This window comes from Mustela nigripes, chromosome 4 (assembly GCF_022355385.1).
Source record: "Mustela nigripes isolate SB6536 chromosome 4, MUSNIG.SB6536, whole genome shotgun sequence".
NCBI classification, from domain to species: domain Eukaryota; kingdom Metazoa; phylum Chordata; class Mammalia; order Carnivora; family Mustelidae; genus Mustela; species Mustela nigripes.
Genome location: NC_081560.1, coordinates 67,790,728 through 67,811,400, shown reverse-complemented (window position 1 = coordinate 67,811,400; position 20,673 = coordinate 67,790,728). Strand labels below are relative to the sequence as shown.

The following is a 20,673-nucleotide window of genomic DNA, read 5'->3' as shown; positions in this document are numbered from 1 at the left end:
TGCACTGGCTCTTGGGCAGCAACCCACCGGGACTGTGCAGCGGAGCTGCGGAAATGGCTGGGAGGGGGGACCACAGTGCAGATGGTCAGATTTAAATGACTGCTCATCTGGATTAAATGTTTTACTCCAAATGTCAAGAACCAACCATGGTTCAGGATGCCTTCAGAAGACTGAGTGTCAAAATGTAAATGAATGATACTGATTATTGTCTAGGAAGGATTTAGTTCCTTTGACTCCTCTGTATGGGGCTGGCTTTCTAGAAGTGAAGATCACTGGGAAGAAAGGTCATATCCCCTCCTTCCATTTGTCACTCTGGTACATGACAACTCCTATTCTTCTTTTCTTCTGCCTCAACTAATTCCTTGCTGATGAGGTTTAACCTGTTTTGCTTGCTGTGGCCTCAGTAACGGCAACTGGTTGCAAATTACCATCCTGGAGGGCTAACTCACTCAATCTTTTCTTCGCTGGGCTACGTCTACTTCGATCTTTTCGTCATTCTTCCCAAGTTTCTAAGCTCACCACTCTTGTCATCTGGCGCTCTCTGGCCTCTGATATTGCACCCATCCCCTTGGTCTGACCTTGTGCTACCTCTGTCTCCTGTGTTAACACCCTGTGCTCAGTAGGGCTGGCTAGCTGTACATCTCCACAGATGTGATTACCCAGCTCACAGCTTCCTAGGCGCAAATGTCTGCCTTCTGATCTTTTCACAGCCTTAATACCCTAAATTAAAATATGCAAAAAAACTGGCTAAAAAAGAAAAAAATAGTTAGATTCAAACCAATCTATTTTGTGCTCATTAGAAGCTTTGCTGGACAAGGATAGACCCCCAGGATTTGGCGCAGTTCAAGGATTCAATGCAGTTGGTTCCAAGACACATGCATTCTTAAGTTATGCAAAACAGTTGCAGAAATTCCAATCGTTTTATTTTGGTTCCAGAATTTTTTTAAGTTTATTTTATCCACAAGAATTACTCAAGAAGGAACTTCACTGTGGACCCATGTAATTTGGGTACTACCCTCTATAGAGACATTAACCACAACAAGAGGCCTCGCTTAAACTAGATGTCTGACAACACTTCCTTCCAGAATGCAAACATATCAATAACATCCCGAGATATCACCACAATATCCTCTAGATGTCACCTTGAGAACATTCCAGGATGGAAGACGACTGCTTTTGCACCACACAGACAACCACTCAGACCCATCTGAGACTCTGTAAGCCTTGATCGAAGGGTTTAATTAAGACAAAACAAAAAAATTTTTTTTCTGCCAATTAACTAAAAAATTAAGTAGTGCTCCAAATTAGGTTGAATTCATAAAATGATCTAATTTTTCCTTCTGATAGATTTTCCATGACTTCTCCCATCAATAGAAACAAAAACAAAAACCTTTCCTTAAGAAGTATTTCTCATGGATTCTGATTTCTCTTGAATCTCTCTCCCCAAAGATCCTCCCCCAAACTTTCCTAATTCTAAGGCTGCTCCTCTCATTACCTGAAGCATCTGAGGAGATGGGAGAGGGAGGAGAGTAGAGCAAAGTTTAAAAGCAGAAATCAGTTATTCCTGGACTGGCAAGAGCATTTAATTGGGGATGATTACCCAACCCAATCAATTGTTTCTCTTTAATACGCCAAGTCAATAGTAGGCCAATAAATGACTCATTTGGTCACGCGGTTCATTCAAACCAAATGAGCTGTCAGGTACTTCATTAGGAATTTTAAACACCTGAATGCATGAAATCAATCTGGAGAGGGAGGAGGATATAAAGGAATCCCTCTACAACTGACTTCAGGCAGATCTGGATTTTCCTGGGTGTTATTTCCCCTCATACAGACAGACTTAGCCTGAGGGTCTGATTTTCAAAAATTACAGAAAAATCTTGGAAAACCAGTCATTTTCTCATAACAACAGCAATAACAACAACAAAATAGTGTATACAACAGAGAAGGTCTGCGGAGTCAGTCTTATAGGATTTCCAAGAGACAATCATTAATCCCGATCCCATAAGAGACTCTCGGAGACAAGGGCACAGCGCACCACACAGAGACATGGAGAGTAAGACTAAGAAATCCCCAATACTACAACGCCTCTTGGCTTGCTGGAGGTCCAGGACGCCCCACCACATCCACTGAGGACAGTTGCTGACACTGTTATCAATCCCCTTTGGACCCCGGGGCGGTGTTCGAAACACACTCCCCCATTTAGGACTGGATAACCTCCTGACTGCATGCAGAGGCTGGCCGCTGCCAGAGAAAGCAAAGAGAAAAAACCACCTGTGGTGGGCGTATCAAGAATTCTTTAGAAAGATCTTCATTCTAGCTGTTGCACAAGGGATTATTTCCCCAGACAAACAGCACCCCTGGAGAGATCTGTATTCTTGTTATCAAAAAAAAAAGAGAGAGGGAGGAAGATGCTCATTCACCTTATAATAAGGATGCATGCGGCAAGCACCTTCTTTCAGGGTGAACTGCCAACTTTTTTCTGAAATATGCATAAAGATAATTTTAAAATAGGGGGAGAGACCTTACTTGTGCAACATTCCCAAATTATACTACTCAGGAAATATTAGCAATTACATATGTATTGATGCAGAAAAATTACATGTTAAGCAAAATTCCATAATAGAAAAAATAGGCTCCATATTTCAAAACATGTTTATAAATTCGAGATGTCCTCTGACACCTTCTCACATCCTGCTAGGTGAAGCGTTATCGAAGGCAATTCTAAATTCCCAAAATTGAAATTCAAGTTTCCCCTAAAATAAAATTTTTAAACATCAGAATTACATCTGATGAGAAATTTAGTGAAAGAACCGCACGCAGGCTGCATGCTGTCTTAACGCTGCACACACAGGTTACAATAGTGATTCCCAGGGTACCTCAGGTTTTGCTGTTTCTATTAAAATTTACACTAGTACTGACGACTTCCCATTTTCATCTCATCTTTCTCCTACCCTAATGACAAGCATTCATAAATAAGCAGCTACATACAATTATTAATTAATAATTATGTACAAGGAATGAAAGAGAATTGGTCCCCAACTAATCAATAATAGGAACAGGTCATTTTTATGAAGCAAGGTCAAAAATGATTTTTTTTTTAACCTTAACTACCACCAATCATCTCTTCGCTCTCAAAATCCAAACTAAAGAACAAAACCCAACAAGGTTTTAAAATAAATCTTTTGCTTTAAAACCATTTACTAGAAAATAGAAGAATTCAAGAGGGAATGAACAGAGATGACTCTCAGAATTAATCTTCTTATACTCAACATTCTACCTAGTACCCTCTCACAGGGAACCCCCTAGGGTTCATGCATCCGAAACAGTGAGATAAACAGCTGTTTCTAAACTAGGAAAAAGGGGAGGACTGCGTCTTTGGTTTTCAAAGTGAGCTTCCATGTGTAATAGGGGGCTGACTCCCCTTCCCTAAGGAGTTAAAACCAGCTCCCCGCCCCCCATCCTCCAGCCCCTCATTTTACATACATAATCTCTGAAATTGCATGATCTTTGTGGGATGGCCATATTATAGCTCAGCACTCAGTACTCATATATGCTTTAAGCTGTTCTGTCTATGGGGTTAAAAGAACAGGTCAAGGAAGAAAACTTGGATACAACCAAGAATCAAAATCTGTCAGGCTGGTCAAAGAGGAAAGAGAAGGGACTCAACATCACATCAAACCAGGTCAACACAAGCATATTAAAGACATAGAGCCAGACAAAAAGTATTTCTCACAATCCTAAAGACACTCTCGACATTTAGTCCAATATAGAAAGAAGACCATAAAAGCAGTCTGTGAAGCAATGGCAAGGCTCAGATGCCCTTCTGCCTTGATGCACAAAGCTCTCCAGGCAGAACACCACCCACGGGAATGGGGCAGGTGACAGCCTTTGCCCGAATCACTGCAAAGCAGGCACTGTGACATTAACCTTGTACTACTTGGGAGACATTTCATTTGTGAGGTTTGTTGTCACCAGGACAGAAGAGTATTTCAAATGGAAGGCAGTGACCCTGTAAGGGTCATCATCAATCACCTGGGGTCAAAGACCTTCCCAATTGTAAGAAGAGGCAGGGGGTGAGGGAAAGAGGGTAGAGAACAGATCAAAAGGCCTTTGATGGGAGTTATCTACCTACACAACAGAACCTGCAAAATGGAGCTTCTCTGGAGTTTAAACCCCCCTAGTTTCTAAGGCGAGAGATTTCAAGAGGGGGCTTTGTTTTTTTACACTTGGATGCATAAGATGAAGCCTGGAATCAGCAGATGGCAGAAGAGGCCTAGAGGCACAGGTTTCCGTGGCTGCCAGTTCCAAGGTCTGTCCCCACAGAGTACTAAATACTATTTTCTTCTACAGCAAGCACTGAGAGGGAGGGAAGACCTTGCCAACGGTGCAGTTGCCAAATGGCAAAGTGGCTCAGCTTAAAACACCTTGCAATACTGTGTGTATGTGTGTGTTTGAGAGAGAGAGACAGAATGTGTGCGGGCACACGTGCATGGGGGAGGGGCAGAGGGAAAGAAGGAATCTTAAGCAGGATCCGTGCCTAGCACAGAACCCAACATGGGGCTTGATCTCATGACCCGGATATCATGACCCTAATCAAAACCAAGAGTAGGACAGTTTAACTAAGTGAGCTATCCAGCTGCCCCACAATACTGTATTTTTTTTTTATTTTTAAAGATTTTTATTTTTGTATTTGACAGACAGATCATAAGTAGGCAGAGAGGCACACAGAGGGGAAGGAAAAAGCAGGCTCCCCACTGAGCAGGGAGTCCAACGCGGGGCTTGATCCCAGGACCCTGAGATCATGACCTGAACCGAAAGCAGAGGCTTAACCCACTTGAGCCACCCAGGCGCCCTGCAATACTGTATTTTATCAAATACACTTACTTCTTTTCTCCTTGTAGAAGGCAATACAGAGAGGTGGGGGAGTAAAGTCAAGCCTCTTTAAGCCAATGCCAACAGAAAACCAGTTAGGATCTGTGGGATCTTTTCTATGATGCCATACATCTTGCTACTGTTTCCCTTGTTTCATGAACCTTAGAGGATGGAAGGAACAGCTGGATAGGACTACCTGTTAGAGTGGTGCATGAATCAACTCCACTGGGTACAGAGTGAGAGGAAGGAAAGGGGCAAATTTAACCAAGAAAGAAGCAGTGAAAGAGGGTTCCAATGAACCTGCTTTACTGGGACTTTTTTACCCACTTAATGGACTTTTGGGGGGGTATATTCAAGGACAATCATTAATCCCGAGTAGGCTCTGCTCCGTCCCCAGGATGCCTTTTCCTTTTAACTGGTGAGCAGAGTTACTTCAAGAAGACAAATCATATGAGCCTTTTAAAAAACCCACTAAGGATATTTATAAAAAATAATTTTAAGAAATAAAACATACTAAAAAGCAATATAAATGGCTTTCAGATTACGGGCTGTTTTGATTAGCCATGCCCTGGATGCCTCCAGCCTACTCCCATTAGCATGGATAATTGAGAATCTGCTGCATTTCCATTGTAATGCAGTCTCCCTAATCCATTTCAGGCATGCAGATGGAAAACCAAACCTTCTGGCTACTATTTCACCTTACATGACTTTAGCACATGGCACTAACCTCTGTACAGTCCAAAGAAGCCTTCATAGCGTAGCACTTTCTTAAAACAGTCAAAGCTGTTTTTATACATAAGTTCTCCCACAAAAGAGCCGGTTGATCGTTGGTTCTGCATTCGAGTTTTTACGAGATCGATAGGATACACGGCAGTGGCTCCAACAGCTAAAATCAGATAATGCCAATAGTTCAGAAGGCAGTCAGGTCAGTCAGAGGAAAGGGGAAGGTGGTCACCGTCAAAGAGAGGCCGGATGAAGGAAAGGGACAAACTGTGCACGTACAGATTGTAAAAGTGCACCAACTTTCCAATTTTCCTAAACAACTACGGGTTTTCACTCAGATGCCTCCTGGTAAAACGATGTCCCAGACAGTTCAAATGTACAAAACACATCAGCTTCAGCCTAACTTTCTCGTTCACCCGTCTTTTAAAAAGCCTATCTGCAGCTAAGAGGAAAGGCCCTGACCACAGGCAGGTTCCTTTGCTCTCCTCCCATCTCAGAGGTACAGGCAGGAAACTGGCTTGGAAAGACCAAGGCAGGCTCTGTCCTTTAATACCGTAAGGTGGAAAATCAGAGAAATAATAAAAGTGAAAAAGCTGCACTCATCCATGACTAACCTCCAGCAATGGAACCCAGCCCAAACCTGTAGGCCGACTCTGCAACCTGCAGGAGAACCGGTCGGGATGAGTCCACCGAGGCCTTCTTCTTTGCACATACAGGAGTCGGGGGCAGGGTCAGAAGACAGAAAGAAGGACAGAACAGAAATGAGCACATATGATTTTTTAAACTGCCCACTGGGTTCCAAATTCATGGTATCAACTAACATATCAAAGAGGAAGGCAGGATTAGATTATGTTGTTCTTATTAATAAAAAGTTATTACTATTGTTAATGCTGAAAACCAAATTTGAACATAATGAAAACCATTATGCACTCCCCCAAAAGTGTTATTAACCTATTTTCAAATGTTTAATTCTTAGCAGTGATCAGGGAGATCCAAACTGAAAAACATTAAGGAGATATTATTCTTCATCAGTCAAACTGGTAGGTTTGAGGGGTTTTGTTTATTCATTTTAGTGAACTGTCGCTGACCTACAACATACTAACTTCAGGTGTAAAGCATAGTATTTCGACACTGATGGACCCTTGTGTTCACCATGATAAACCTAACTACCATCTATCACCATAGTTTGTTTTCTAATGGCAATACCCAGCCTGGCAAGAGTTGATAACCTACCATTTAATCGAGTACAAACTTGAAGGGAAACTTGGTAACATACACCCAAACTCTTGTACATAACCTCTGACCCTGCAGATCGCCTTATAAAATATCAGACTAGAAAATAATCATGTACGTGAACATGGATCAAGCTACCAGAATGTTAAAAAGCAATACTGTTGAAGAGCAAAAACATTGAAAGTAACCTACATGTCCAGTAACAGAGGACTGGTTAACAATGTTGCAGGCTTGGGATGCCTGGTTGGCTCGGTCTATAAGGTACGCAACACTTGATCACAGGGTCGTGAGTACGAGTCCCACAGTCGGTAAGGAGATTATTTAAATAAATAAATAAACTTTTAAAAAATGCTACAGCCTTAAAACGAAATCGTATGTCATTGTAAAAGAGTATTTGATGTTAAGATAAATAGTCATAAGGGAATATAAAGTGAAAATAGGTTAAAAGGAATATGGCAGTTAGACAGGTATTCATGATATGATCCTGTTTACCTTTATAAATGTTTGAAATATTTCATTATAATCTTTTAAGAACAATGTTAAAGACTGGTACAATATGATGTTGCTTTTAATTAAAATTATTTGCGGGCATATGTATGCATATAGAAACATACTAACATTTTGGCTATCCCAACACCCAGAGATAACACAAAATATTTACAGTGGCTACAACTACGTGGTTGTATTACTGGTAATTGTTACTTTCCCCTCTTTTCTATCCACTTTTTACTAAATTCATTCTTCAGGCCAGTCATTATTTTATTGTTCTTTTGGCCTATTATCCTTACAATGTTTTTGATGCCAGAACATCTTAGAGTATTGCATTTTTCTGTCTACATAAATAAAACAGCAATTTTATGTCAAGCAAAGTTGTCAAATGAGGGTGATAGTGCTTAATAATACCTGTTGAATGAATAAATACATTCAATAAAATTTTTTTCAAAAGCCATGATAATTAAAATAGGTGAACAAAGAAAATAATTACCAACCTCAACTATCAACCCACTGAATTTTAGGTGCTATTAATGTTATACAATTCTAATAGATGAGATAATTTGGAATCTCCTGTAAAGTGACTTCACTGAAAACAGCTTTACACAGAAATATGCATCTTTAGACTGTAAAACATTTCTTCTGCGAATTTCATGAGGGTTTCCAACTCTATCTCTGCATAGATGGAAATCACGAGTAACTTCATTTTGACAAATACATCCCTAAGAAAGGCACTACTTTTTTATATGGATATAAATATGCAATACTTAGAGAGGTCTGGCATTAAAATAATGAGTGAAAATACTTTGAAAATAATGGGGGGGGGGCTGACCTACTGCTATCACTAACTCTTAATCGAAAGGACAAAATAAATAGAGTCCCAGATTTTCATTTAACTTCTCTGAAGCTCTGAAACACAAAATGTAGCATGCTCATAAGACAGGAGAGAGTCCCATTCCTGCACCCCTCTGTTGAGGACACATGCTAGCACAGAGCCTACCAGGTGGACGACTGCCACTGCTTGAGCCTGTCAGTGCTGTCAGGCCTATTGGCATTCGTACAGGAAAGAATATTCCAGGCAAGGCCTCTGTGAATTGCTCTAAACCTCTTGGCCACAGCCCATCATCTCCTGCTGTAACTCTCCTCCGACCCTTGCATGGCCAGTATCAATGAGCACCCACCATAAAGTCTCAAAAGCTGCAAAGGGCAGGAAGGAAAAATTGTGGGATACCACTGCCAGCTGGAGAACAGAAGGAATCTTTAAAAAAACAAAAACAAAATAAAACAAAACCCTCTGCTTTTTCTTAATCCCCAAATTTCTCCAACAGCTAGTTGCATAGAGACGAAGAGATAATTGTCTGGTAAGCAGTGTCTAAAAATCAAAGGGAAGAGAGCAGTGCTGCTTCTCCCTCTGCACGTGATTACACAGTGCTCTCTCCTGCACTCGGGGACATCAGCTCCCTCTTTTAACAACAGCCAGCTGGTTTTCCAGAGGTGCCTAGTTAGGATTTACTGAGCACACACCCACCACTTTGAGTTACACGCTGCACACAAAACTCACCACCGCGTTTGTTGGGGTGGGGAGGGGAGCTGAAAGGAGGGATGCTGGCTCGAGGCCTGCCAGTCCTAAAAATGTAGCCCGCATCAACCCATTGTGGTCAAACTGGCGTCTCTGTACAGACTCTGAGCTCCAAGCCAAAAACTGTTAAGTCTCACAGGATTCAGAGGTGGCTTTGCCTTAAAGGAGGTATTTTCCTAAGACGATGCTCGTCTGTGACTAGATTTACTTTACAAACAACATGTAAGCACAACACATGCTATGAAAGCTTTTATTCTCTAATCCTGGTCCACAGCAAGGCGAGCAAGAGTTAAACAAGGAGATCCCGTGTCTTAAGTTTCTGACTCTCATGACTTCACGAGATTGGTTTCTGTTAACCATAAAATAAAATTTAGCATTCCTCAAATTGTTTCCACATAACTTATGAATCCTTTCACAGAGAAAAGAAGTCTAAAAGCCTTCAAACTGTTACTCCAGACTAAACAAAATTATCTCATTTTGATATTCAGAAAAATGGGAGGCACGGCAGTCACACAATGAGCTGGTGAAGCACCTCTCTGTGGGGCAGAGAAGGCTCTCAGTGAGCAGCGTGCCGCCTCGTTGGGGCAGCGACACCAAAACAGGACACCTGGCCCATACCCCCCAACACCAGAGCATAGGGAAGAAGAAAAGATCTTCTGCCTATTTTGGCAGGGAGCAGGGGAGACAGGCTTCCAGCGCAGTGCAGAAATCAACCTATCTTTGAAAGCAACTCTGTCAACCAAAACATCTTAAGTAATTTCTCTTTGCAGTCTTTTGAAATTTGTCTGCATTTTTGGTGCAACATGTTACAATGGCAGGTCAGATAGGTGTTGAAAAGGCAACTGTCAGTTGGAAGGGTTTGGGGTACCCTACTGGAGAGAAATCGGGAAGCAAGTTTATTCCTTTTGCTCACCTGCCTCTGGGCCTCAGCCAAGCTGAAGGGCAGAGTTCCCTCTTCCAAGGGAGCAATTCGTTCAATGTCTGCTAAGGTCATACGTCTGGAGGGGGAAAAAAAAGCATGAGCAACAACAAAATATAAGTTTATTAAAATCTGCATTATGAAATTTGCAAACATTCCCCTTTTTTGTTCCTGTATTTCAAAGTCCTCTTTTATTTGGCTTCTTTTTCTCCCAGTGTGCTGTCCTCCTCCAACCCCCACCCCCAACCTCCTTTTATTAAACTAATTGGGGGGGGGGGGAGGCCTACTTACCCCCGTGGCTCATATAAATCTGCTAACTGAAACAAGATGTCAACTTCCATGGGTGTAACCTGACCAAATTTCTGAGCTGCCAGAACAAACTCCTCTGCATGGAAAAAGAGTTAAAAGGGAGAGATTCAAGAAGGAATAGCTGCTAAATGCAGCATTAACTCAAGGTGCTGGGCTGAGTGAACATCACAAAACTTTGTTATCAGTCACTGAATTCCACTAAACCCAAACAGGGTAAGAATTTTTGCAATTCTTTTGTCCGTAAGAAGTGTGCAGAAGAGCTTCTCTAACATTGACTTTCAAAGCCCGGTGTCTCACTGAAGGCTTGGGATAAATGACACAGGACGTGACTGAAACTGCAGGTCAGAGAAAACAAGGAAGCAGATAGAGACCTTCACATGCATCAGGCCTGGGAGGTTATATTAATGAAGCTGTGCAATTCTCAAGGCCATTCTCTCTCTTTTAAAACAAACAAACAGGGGCGCCTGGGTGGCTCAGTGGGTTAAGCCGCTGCCTTCGGCTCAGGTCATGATCTCAGGGTCCTGGGATCGAGTCCCGCATCGGGCTCTCTGCTCAGCAGGGAGCCTGCTTCCCCCTCTCTCTCTCTCTCTGCCTGCCTCTCTGCCTCCTTGTGATCTCTGCCTGTCAAATAAATAAATAAATAAAATCTTTAATTAAAAAAAAATAAAACAAACAAACAAAAAACATTAAAATGCGGCTGTCATCTAAGGCTGTCATCAGTGTGAGCTCACAGAATTCCTCATGTAAGTCTGAAGGCCACTTTAGGGGCCACCAATTGAGCTCAGCTTTTAGCACGATTTGGAAACAGGAAATTTTACATGGTTTCTTAATTCAAAGGTTGTCTTCAGTTTATTTAAAACTTGCTGAAGATTGTTTTATTTGCTTTTGTTTGCCTAATCAAAGGATGGAGAACACACATGGGCCACATGGTTGAGATGTGTCAATGGAACAGAAAAATCTGTAATGTCAATTCTTGGTTGCCTTCTTTACCCTAATAATAATACACCAAGATACTAACAAAAATTCAGATTTATTCTCACTCACCCTTGGTCACCTCTACATCTTTCCTGTTGCCAGCCAGAGTGCTGTAGATCTTTCTAATGAGTTCCATGTTGTTAAGGAGTGAATTAAATCCATTAAAATAGGAGAAACTAACTTGATGGGACGTAGTGCCTCCAGCAGCCTCAAATAAGTTGAAAATAAGAGGGGAGAAGAAAAATAAACAAAGGATTTATAGAATGAAGAAGATTCAGAAGTACATATATCAAAGGCTAGTTTTGGAAGTAATCAAGAATGCATGTATAAGAAGAAATAGCCATAAGTATTTTCCTTTCACATTAAAAAAAAAAAAAAAGCTATAAATGAATTTTAAAAGTAACTGCAACTAATCATGACCAGAGCTTATACTCTCCACACACAAGTCCTAGAAAACTAAATAAATACATGTGTAGGATTATAACAACAGGACCAGTAGTAATTTACAGAGTTCAAATTTCAATTGGAAATGTTTTATAAGTTTGTTTATTTCATCTAATGAGCAATTCTGAGAGGCTTAGACATGCACAACTATACTATACACATGCACACGTGCGTGTGCTTTGACATGTAAAACTATATTATACCAACACAAACACAGTATGAAAAGTGGTCAATCTAACATTAATATCATGATTTGTCATGTTACTTAAAACTGGCAATAAATAATCATTTAAGTACAGACTTTGCAATGGTAGGATTTCTAGCAAACTAGCGTATTTGGGTAAAATTATGAGATGTCATATGCTTGGGTGGGGGGGGTTAAGACTGGTCAGAACTCTGATAATCGGAATTTGTAAGAAGCCATATTTCTTCTCTGGGGGCAAGGGAAACAGATATGAATGGAATGGAACTTCAGTTTGGGGTCTCAAATTCTGTCCTTCCCTAACAAGACAAAATATATTTATTAGGAAAAGCACTTCTTTATAAGGTAACAAGCACATAAATCTACACGTAGTAATCATTTAAAATAGCTAACCTAAGAGTTTAAAATGGTGTAGGGCAGGATGCAGGAAGGCAAGGAAAGGAGCTAGATTAACACAGTGCCGAGTGGAAAGGCCTCCTCAGAATTCTATACCTCTAAAAAGAGGTACCAGGAAAAATTAAATGAAAGTGAAACACTACGCTGAGTTCCTGCCTATGGTAAACATTGTGGGAACCCCAGAGTGTGACAGAAACACTCCGGAAGTCTTCTCCCTGGGACTAACAAAAGCACTGTGTGAGGGTTTCCAAATCTGCAGGATCATCAGAATTACCTGGGAAGCTTTAGAAAGGAGATTCTAGGACCTCACACCTATAGTTGATCAATCCATAGGCCCAGAAGAAAACTTTACTACCTAGATTTTTTAGTAAGTAAATCCCTGGTGATTTGTATTTTGTGACCAAGGCCTGGGGGCCTCCAGCACAGAATGTTCTTTCTGGACCACCTCCTAGGCCCATGAGGTCAGAAGAGTGGCTGGGCACCCACTGGGATTTAAGCTACCACAAAGGACAGCCGGGCCTTGCCCACCATATGAGTCATGGTTCCTTCAACACACCCATCTTAAATGAATGAGTAAATAAATCAAAGCTTTAGAGTCTCTCTTCTGCTGACAATTAAAAGAAATATATCTGCATGTAGTATATTTTCAAAAAAATTTTGCTTTGGAAAATAGATGAAAGTGAAGATTAGAATTTGATATACCTTAAAAGATACAGCAAAATTAACATGAAATCATAAATTTTTCTGTTTTTTTTTAAACCAGTTAATACATTAAAGATATTCCATATGATACAGAACACAAATTAACCTATCTCCATTAAAACCAGCCAAAATATACTGTCTATAAGTTTGATAATACATGGGATCACAATAAGAAAAGGTTATTGTTTTAAACTGAAAAAACTCCACTTAATTTTAAAGAATTGTTCTTATAATCCCTTATTTAGTGAGCTTTCGCCAGGTAAAAACAAACAAACAAACCTGCTTCATTAGGGCAAGTTAAAACTTACAGCTACCAGACATTCTTCTACAAAAGGTGTCAAGACATGGGGCCGGATGGTGACCATGATATCTCGGAAGTCAATGGCTGTAATTTTTCCAGTCCTGGCATTGTCCCTTTGCACAAAGGCTTGCTTTGCATGTTCCAACTGTATTTCCTACAAATAATGAAAGTGAAATAATTTATGTTTACTAATTACTACAAAAGACTGCTCAATTTCAAGTCAGGGTGAAGAAATACAGATCATATCTTGATTTAACAAGCATTACCAGCTTGTTAAATAACACCCTCAAGCTATCCTCTTCTTCCCCAGACAGAACTTTGCTCAGACCAGTGAACATGTCTTGGAAAATGCATTCTACCTTAAATCTCCTGCCCAGAGAAACCAAATCACTTTCATGTTCTGCTGGAGTCCGAGGACACAACGAAAATAAAAATTGGAATGACGTCTGGAAGGCCCAGAGATACGGCCAAACCCAACTTAGGTGATGCAGATGATCCAATGAAAAACATCTACAGGGACATTAAGCTCTCTCCAAAGAAGACAGAAAAATTCTCACTGGTAACCTGGTACACAAACATGTGATGTAATAAACCGAAAAAGGAGCTTCTCTGGAATATGCTGTTCCTCTAATGTACAGTTTCTCAGGCTTGGCACTACAGCTATTTTGGGAGGGTTAAGCTTTTGTTATGGAGAGCTGTCCAGTGCATCCCTCCCCTCTCTCTCTGCACTAGAGGATGGTAGCCTCTTTACCACCAAGAGCATGACAACAATGCATCCAGAGAGGGCCACAGGTCCCAAATGAGGACTGCTGCTCCAGAACGAGGAACTGGGTGGTATGTGGGTCAGCTCACAGTACCACTGTTTTCTTTCCTCCCATCTAGACAGGAAGCCCAATTTAGATTTCAGTTGTGATTCACAAGGAGTTAGTGTACACACAAAATAAACAGCTGCCATCAAACCCCATCAGGTGCAGTGTGGGAGAAGCATCCTGTCTGCAGAGGGCACTTCATTATCTTCCTCATGACGTTGCCTATTTCGTGATTAGGCCCTCACAGTGAAAACTGATATCTGTGGAATTAAAAACCACCGCAAGGACTTCAAATTATTTAAACAAAAAGAAGTGTCATTAGTTGATAGAGAGTCACTATTTTTTTTTGGCTTTTTATTTTTTTTTAACTTTTTCAATTTATTTATTTTCAGAAAAACAGTATTCATTATTTTTTCACCGGACAAGGGGTGTTAGAGAGGAGAAGGGAGTTGGGGTAAATTGGAAGGGGAGAGTCACTATTTTTTTAAACTCTGGCAAGACAATGACTGAGAGTAGTATAAAAACAAACTGTCCCTTACAAACTAGTGAGAACTTAAGCACTGCAGAAATGATGCACTTGAAGTGCTCCATCTCCCTTCTCTTCCCCCAGAAAGGTAGGAGATGAAGGAAGTTTGATAAAATATTGATAACTGAAACTGCGTAATGGGAACACAGTGAGTCACAGTATAATATACTTTTAATACTTTAGTAGAACTTGAAAATTTTAAATTTAAAAAAAAATTTTAAAAGACAACACAACAGCAAGAATCAGAGTTCTTATCCTATTCAAAGGCTTCTTCTCAGTCATGGCATCTGCCAGTTTTGATCCAACCTGTCCCGGTCCCAAGTCTCTTCTGGGACCGTAATCTCCCTGGTGGAAGGAGGCTTCTGTCAGCCCTTTGTCCTCAAGTCCCCTTGCTCTACTCCCCTAGGCCTTAAAGATTTCTCAGAAGGCTTGACTCCAAGATCCAAATCCCCCACACCTCTCTGCTGGACCAGAATCCCTAAGTGCACAGAGAATATATCCACGTGGGTCTCCTGGAAAGGCCACGCCATGGCACATCACTAAATCCAAGGAGCTACTCTCAGCCTGGTCTCCAGCACCCCACGTTCAGTCCTTCCAGACCTTCCACACATCCCAACTTTGTTTGCGCTCCTCCCTCCACCTGGTGTAGACTGCAGCTTCTTTTCCTAGTTCCTGAAATCCTACCACTTCCTCCAGGCTTAACTCCAATGCCACCACTTAAGTAAATATAAGCAGGTCTCTTAGCTGGAAAGAACTGATGTGGTCATGTGGCTCCCAGCTCACACCTCAATTGTGACTTGTCTTATTCCATCTTACTTGAAGCAGTTGTTTATATTCCTGTCTTTCCCTACCTGCCAGGGAAAAGAGACCACGCCCTGTTCATCCATCTACTGGCATAGGCAGAATGCCTCAGATATACTAGGTACTCAATAAACCACAGATATAACCTTCAGTGACAGGTGTTCCATAAAACCAACTGATGAACAAATCACACTCTACTAAACAAAAAGGGGTTCTCTATATAAGTGCCTCCAATTTGAGAGGAAGGAAGAAACCAACTGTTAAACACCCTGTAGTGAAAAATGACCACAGTATGTATTCAATTGAAAGTAAATGAACACCGTCTCCTTCAAATTGCCAGACCCACTGCTAAAGCTATTGTAAGGCAAGATTATTCCCAACAACAGCAGAAGGTGTGTTCAGTTAGTTACCATTTTCCCCTAGAGCTCATAACCCATCTAGAGACCTAGGGCTCCTCAGATCAGGATTCCAAAAATGGCATCACTCACCCTGGCCACCCCCAGAATTCCTGGCCCCCTCTTCTCCTCAGAACACTAAGACCAACCCACTTGGAATTTCAAATTGGGAAACGGACAACCTGGTGGGGGTGGGTGCTCCAGAGTCAGACCAGGGGCTGCATCTGTGATAACAGGGATGGTGTCACTACCCGCTTCTGATCCCCCCCACTGCAGAACACGAAAGCATTTTTACTTTCATGATGAACAACTTTAGAATACATTTCTAACAGCTCTGAAAGACTGGGGTCACCATAAATCCTATAAAAAACAAGAAGCTAACTGAACATCATTCTCTACATAGTAGGATAGAGTAAAAACATTTAGTTAAGTGTTTCCTCAAACCAAAAGCAGCTTGCCTTGTGAAGAGCAACTGTTTATGTCATGATTATTTCTTCTTCTGGGTGAAGAAGTAAAGCTATTACCTCAACCAACACAACCACTATGTGAACAGCATTTACACCGTTCTAAAGTTTGTCACAGTTTAAAGTCACTTCCTGCTCACAGCAACCATAAGAGGTGGGCTCGACCATTAACTTTGTCATGGCATTTGAGGAAACCAAGGTCTCCTGGGAAGCCGCGAAGCTGGAATGCGAACCCAGGCAGCTCTGCCCACTGACGCTGCTGCTATCGCTTTCGCACAGCACCTCAGAAGACTGGATCATGTGCCTGTCTGGAATCTGATGACAAAATACATCTGACATTTAGGAATCTTAGTAACTATGAAAAGACAAAAATTCAAGTTTGCTTTTAAAATTCTTAATGCTCCAGATATTCTGTTGTCGATTTTCAGGAGAAAACAGTATAATTTCTGAAACACTTTCCTTCACAAAAATGTCTTTTATGTTCTCCAAGGGCTAGGACTGTTCTCCCAACAAGAGCAGAGACAGGAGGAACCAAATCTAAGGTCTTCTCCTGGCGCTGCTCACTTACAACCCTAACAGACTGAGTGAAGGAAAGACAAATAAGGAGGCCTGAGGGAGCCAACACACAGGGCCTCTATAAACACTTCAGTTGAGAATGAATGGCTTTTGAAATAAATATTCAGCCTTGCTATTGATGGCAGAATAGCTGAAAATCAGAGCTCTTCACCGGCACCTCTGAAGCTGCTTAAGGCGAATCTAATGCATACCCACAGAGCCCAGACCCCAATGGCTCCTAGATCTGAACCCAGGGGGATAAAAGTGGAACGGAGAGCCCAGACATGCACGATGAGGGTACAAGGAAAAGAGCGAGCTTTCCAAAAAGAGCAGAGGAACAGAGAACAACGGGAGAAGTAAGAGTTACATTCAAATATTTAAAGGTTAAAAGGACTACCAGGTAAAAAAGTTAGACTGGTTCCCTGTACTTCTTTAAAAAGAAAAAAAAAATCCACAGAGAAAAAAATACAGGGATCAGGTTTTAGCACAAAACACCAAAATCTTTAACCTGTCCAACTCTCCAGCAGTGAAGGGGGCTACACTGCAAAGTAGCAGGCTCCCAGTCACTGGCAATATCTGTGCCATGACAGGCTGAGGAACATAAGTCAAGGAACCTGTTTATTTTCATACAGGGAGTTATGGAAGCAATATGTTGTGATGACAAAAATCTGGAGTTTGGAACAGGAATGAGCAGAGCTCAAATATCAATCATGACACTCCGAGGAGGATTAGGGGAGTATATATCTCAGAGCCCGTGCAATATCCACTGCGGAGGGTTGTAAAAACGAGACGTCATGCATGACCGGCACTTACTAAGTGGGAGCTCTGATTTTTGTTGAGGTGAATGGTTTAAAATCCCCTAAAGACCCTTTCAGTGTAAGTTCTTTGAGTCTTTAAAAAAAAATCACCTTGTAAGGAACAGTGGCTCTGCTGAGTCATTCTGAAGCAGCCACAGGAACCGAGATGAAGACCAGACCGGGTAGAGAACAGTAACAGACGAATGCTTAGGCACGCTCACTACTGGCCAGCGGTGGGCCAAGAACTGAAAACATGGTACTTCATTAAAGCCTCAAGATAGTCCTGTGAAGAAATATGATTTTCATCTCCCAGAGAGGAACCTGGAGCTCTGGGAGGTAACTGATTAGCCCAAAATCACACAGCCAGGAGGTGATACAGCTGGGATCTATCTATCCTGAGCTAGCTCTGACTCCAAGGCTGGGATCTGTAACCACTAGCTGATGCTGCTTTGGGTAAACCTGTGAGTAAGACCACTGTAACAGACACCTGGATAAGAGATTTTAAGAAAAGTTTTGATGAAGACTTGCACATAAAAATGAAGCAAGACAGACCTCAAATAATTCTCCCCTTGGATAATGAGACAAGAGAATCCACCAGGGGGGGAGAACACCTAAGGGGAAAGAGACGAGACAGCTGGCCACGATGAGAAACTGGAGGGAGATGGGCTTAACCTGAGCTATAAACAAAAGAAGGCTAGAGATAGAGACAGAAATATAAATGCGGGGAAGAGAGACAGCAGGATCTCAGAGGGGAGAAAACCAAAGGCTACCACGTACTAAGTGCTATTAAGTGTGTATTACGCTGTAGTAACTGTTGTGTTTTCCTATTTCATCTCTCTGAATCCTCCCAAAGGACTGAGGTGGGCCCTACCATCCCCTCCCTTTAGTAGATGGGACAACGAGGTCGAGAGCTGCTCAGGGTCACATGACACTGACGATGAACTGGACATGCCCCTGGGTGGTCCAGCTCTGGAGCCGCAACCTTAACCTATATGGACTACCTATTCCCTTCAGGGGGATGGCCTAGGAAAAACCAGAAGGAAAAAATAACAGTAGCAGAAATAGAGGAGATCGTCCCATAGTACACAGGAAGAGCAGCCAGGTGACCATAAAATGGAACCAAGTATCCAAAAGGTGAGTATGGAAATAAAATGGAGGACCTGGGACTGGTGGGAAACCCAGAGAGCTGGAAGACGGAGCAGCCCTGCCAAAGAAGCTCAGATCTCACCAGTGTCCCTTGCTAAGAGCTGTTGCTGGGACAGTAAAGACTAAGGAGAAAGGGCCATCCTTCACCCAAGGCCAGAAGGTCGCAGAGCAAGCAGCCGCAGGGCTATCTCGAAGGCAGTCGTGCTCAAACACATGGAAGGAGGCCCAATTTCTCTTTCTTATTTGCCAGCGAACAGTTTTCTGTTCCCACTATTCTGCTGCATGATGATTAATGGAATAGGCTTTTACTGCAGCCGTTTCCAACTACTTCAGCACACCCATTCAGACTGCTGGAGGGAAAGAACAAAATCAAACTCTTCAAAATTGCTAGCTGTACAGAAATAAACATATAGAGGGGGGGCTATACCACTTCAGGTCTAACATTCATGCTTCTAATAGTTCCAGGCCTGTCATTTCCTTAATAATCTCCAATTTTCAAGTGGGTATATTTTGAATGCAAAAATTCTCTCCACCTCTATTCGGATATGCAAGTTTGTGCTTCAGCCCGAGGACAATTTATCAGAACAAAAACAAAACAAAACAGACCAAGAGACCTTCAAAACAAGCAGCAGATCCAGATGATTTATATTATAAAGCCAAGAATACCAAAAAAGACCCCTGGCTAGTTTGCATGTTTTGTGTTTTGTACAGTTGTGAATTTAAAAAAAAATAACCAGAACTTCAATAAAAGCAAGGAGTTATCAATGAGGATATGACTCAAAAGAATTCTCTTTTAGGAGTCCTGGTAGAAGAATTCTGGCAAAAATGCACATAACTATTTATGAAAACAAGGAAGAAAATGTATGAAGATTCGCTTTAAAAATATGGTATCCCATTCAGCCTTCCTTCACAAAAACTCTGTATCACCTCGAGTATCAGAACCTGTATCCTCTTCAACATACAGGTATCTGCTTCATTTTCACAATCCTTTGCTAATCTGGAGGGGGAAAAATCTGGTTAAAATAAAGATCCACATATTATTAAACAGAGTTAAAAACAGAACTTAGTAAAGGACTAGGTAGAGAGATAAGCAGTTCCCATTCTTAACACCTTTCTGTGCCTCCATGTTCCACCCACGCAGTCAGACTTTCAGAGTTCAGGGTGAAATTTCCTCCCCAGGTCACCGGATGGGGCCTTTAACTGAAGGAGTCTTTAGAAGCCACGTGGCCCGTGGGCCTGCACACACAGCAACACCTCAGCAGAAACCAAGTACAGAGCTCGTCCATCTCAACTGCCTCGCTCTTGGGATTTAATGTTAAACTTCAAAGTGGGTAGTGGCTGGGGAGATGCTCATTTTTACCGGCTGCTCAGCAAAACAGCAAGCAGACGAACACCATGGACACAGCAGCATGGTGAATTCTGATTTCCTCTGCCCTGAGAGCAGAAAGGGCAACACGAATGCCACGTGTCCTACATCTAATCCTCCAAGTGACCAGGACAGGATCACATATTCCGTCACCCATCAACAAACTAGCAACGCCTTCCAGCTGAACACAAAATACAATCTAATCTCCGAGAAGAGCTGAGGGTAAACAACGTTAACTACTTTCAATCATTTCACTCTGGAATACCAAGGTGGGGCTGTACTGAAGAAACAATACCGAAGCTGTACTTCATCTCCAACTGGTCCAACTTAAAAAGTACTCACATGTTAAAAATGAAAATAAAATCCTGGTCTCTGGCTACTAAAGATCCATGGTCTAGATATTTTAACTAATACAGATGGTAAGGTGAGGGACAAAAGGGAGGTACAAATGGCTTGGATTATTCGATCCTAAACAAGGACCTTGGTATTGTCTACCAACCTGTTAAACATCACGGCTTTGGTTGAGTTCTACGACAAGTGACTGTTTTTTTTCACACTCAAAGTGTTCCATCAATTCCAAAGCATGAGAATTTGATGTTGCCATGGCTAAAGGTTACATTTCCCTCTGTTTGGTGGTGCTGGGGTGGGGTGGGGGGAGGACAAT

The 20,673-nt window shown here is 41.8% G+C and overlaps 1 protein-coding gene across 2 annotated transcripts in view; it reads right to left on the bottom strand.

Moving 5' to 3' along the window:
* Nucleotides 1-20,673, bottom strand: part of SLC25A13 (solute carrier family 25 member 13) — a 180,805-nt gene that overhangs the window by 64,606 nt on the left and 95,526 nt on the right. The window contains exons 6-11 of one of the 2 annotated variants that reach the window (XM_059396811.1): nucleotides 13,158-13,304; nucleotides 11,175-11,313; nucleotides 10,113-10,206; nucleotides 9,816-9,900; nucleotides 6,213-6,300; nucleotides 5,603-5,761 (exon numbers count right to left, since the gene is read on the bottom strand). In XM_059396811.1, coding sequence (XP_059252794.1) covers nucleotides 5,603-5,761; nucleotides 6,213-6,300; nucleotides 9,816-9,900; nucleotides 10,113-10,206; nucleotides 11,175-11,313; nucleotides 13,158-13,304 — 712 coding nt within the window. The remainder of the gene's footprint in view (nucleotides 1-5,602; nucleotides 5,762-6,212; nucleotides 6,301-9,815; nucleotides 9,901-10,112; nucleotides 10,207-11,174; nucleotides 11,314-13,157; nucleotides 13,305-20,673) is intronic. The other variant, XM_059396812.1, reaches the window with a different exon arrangement.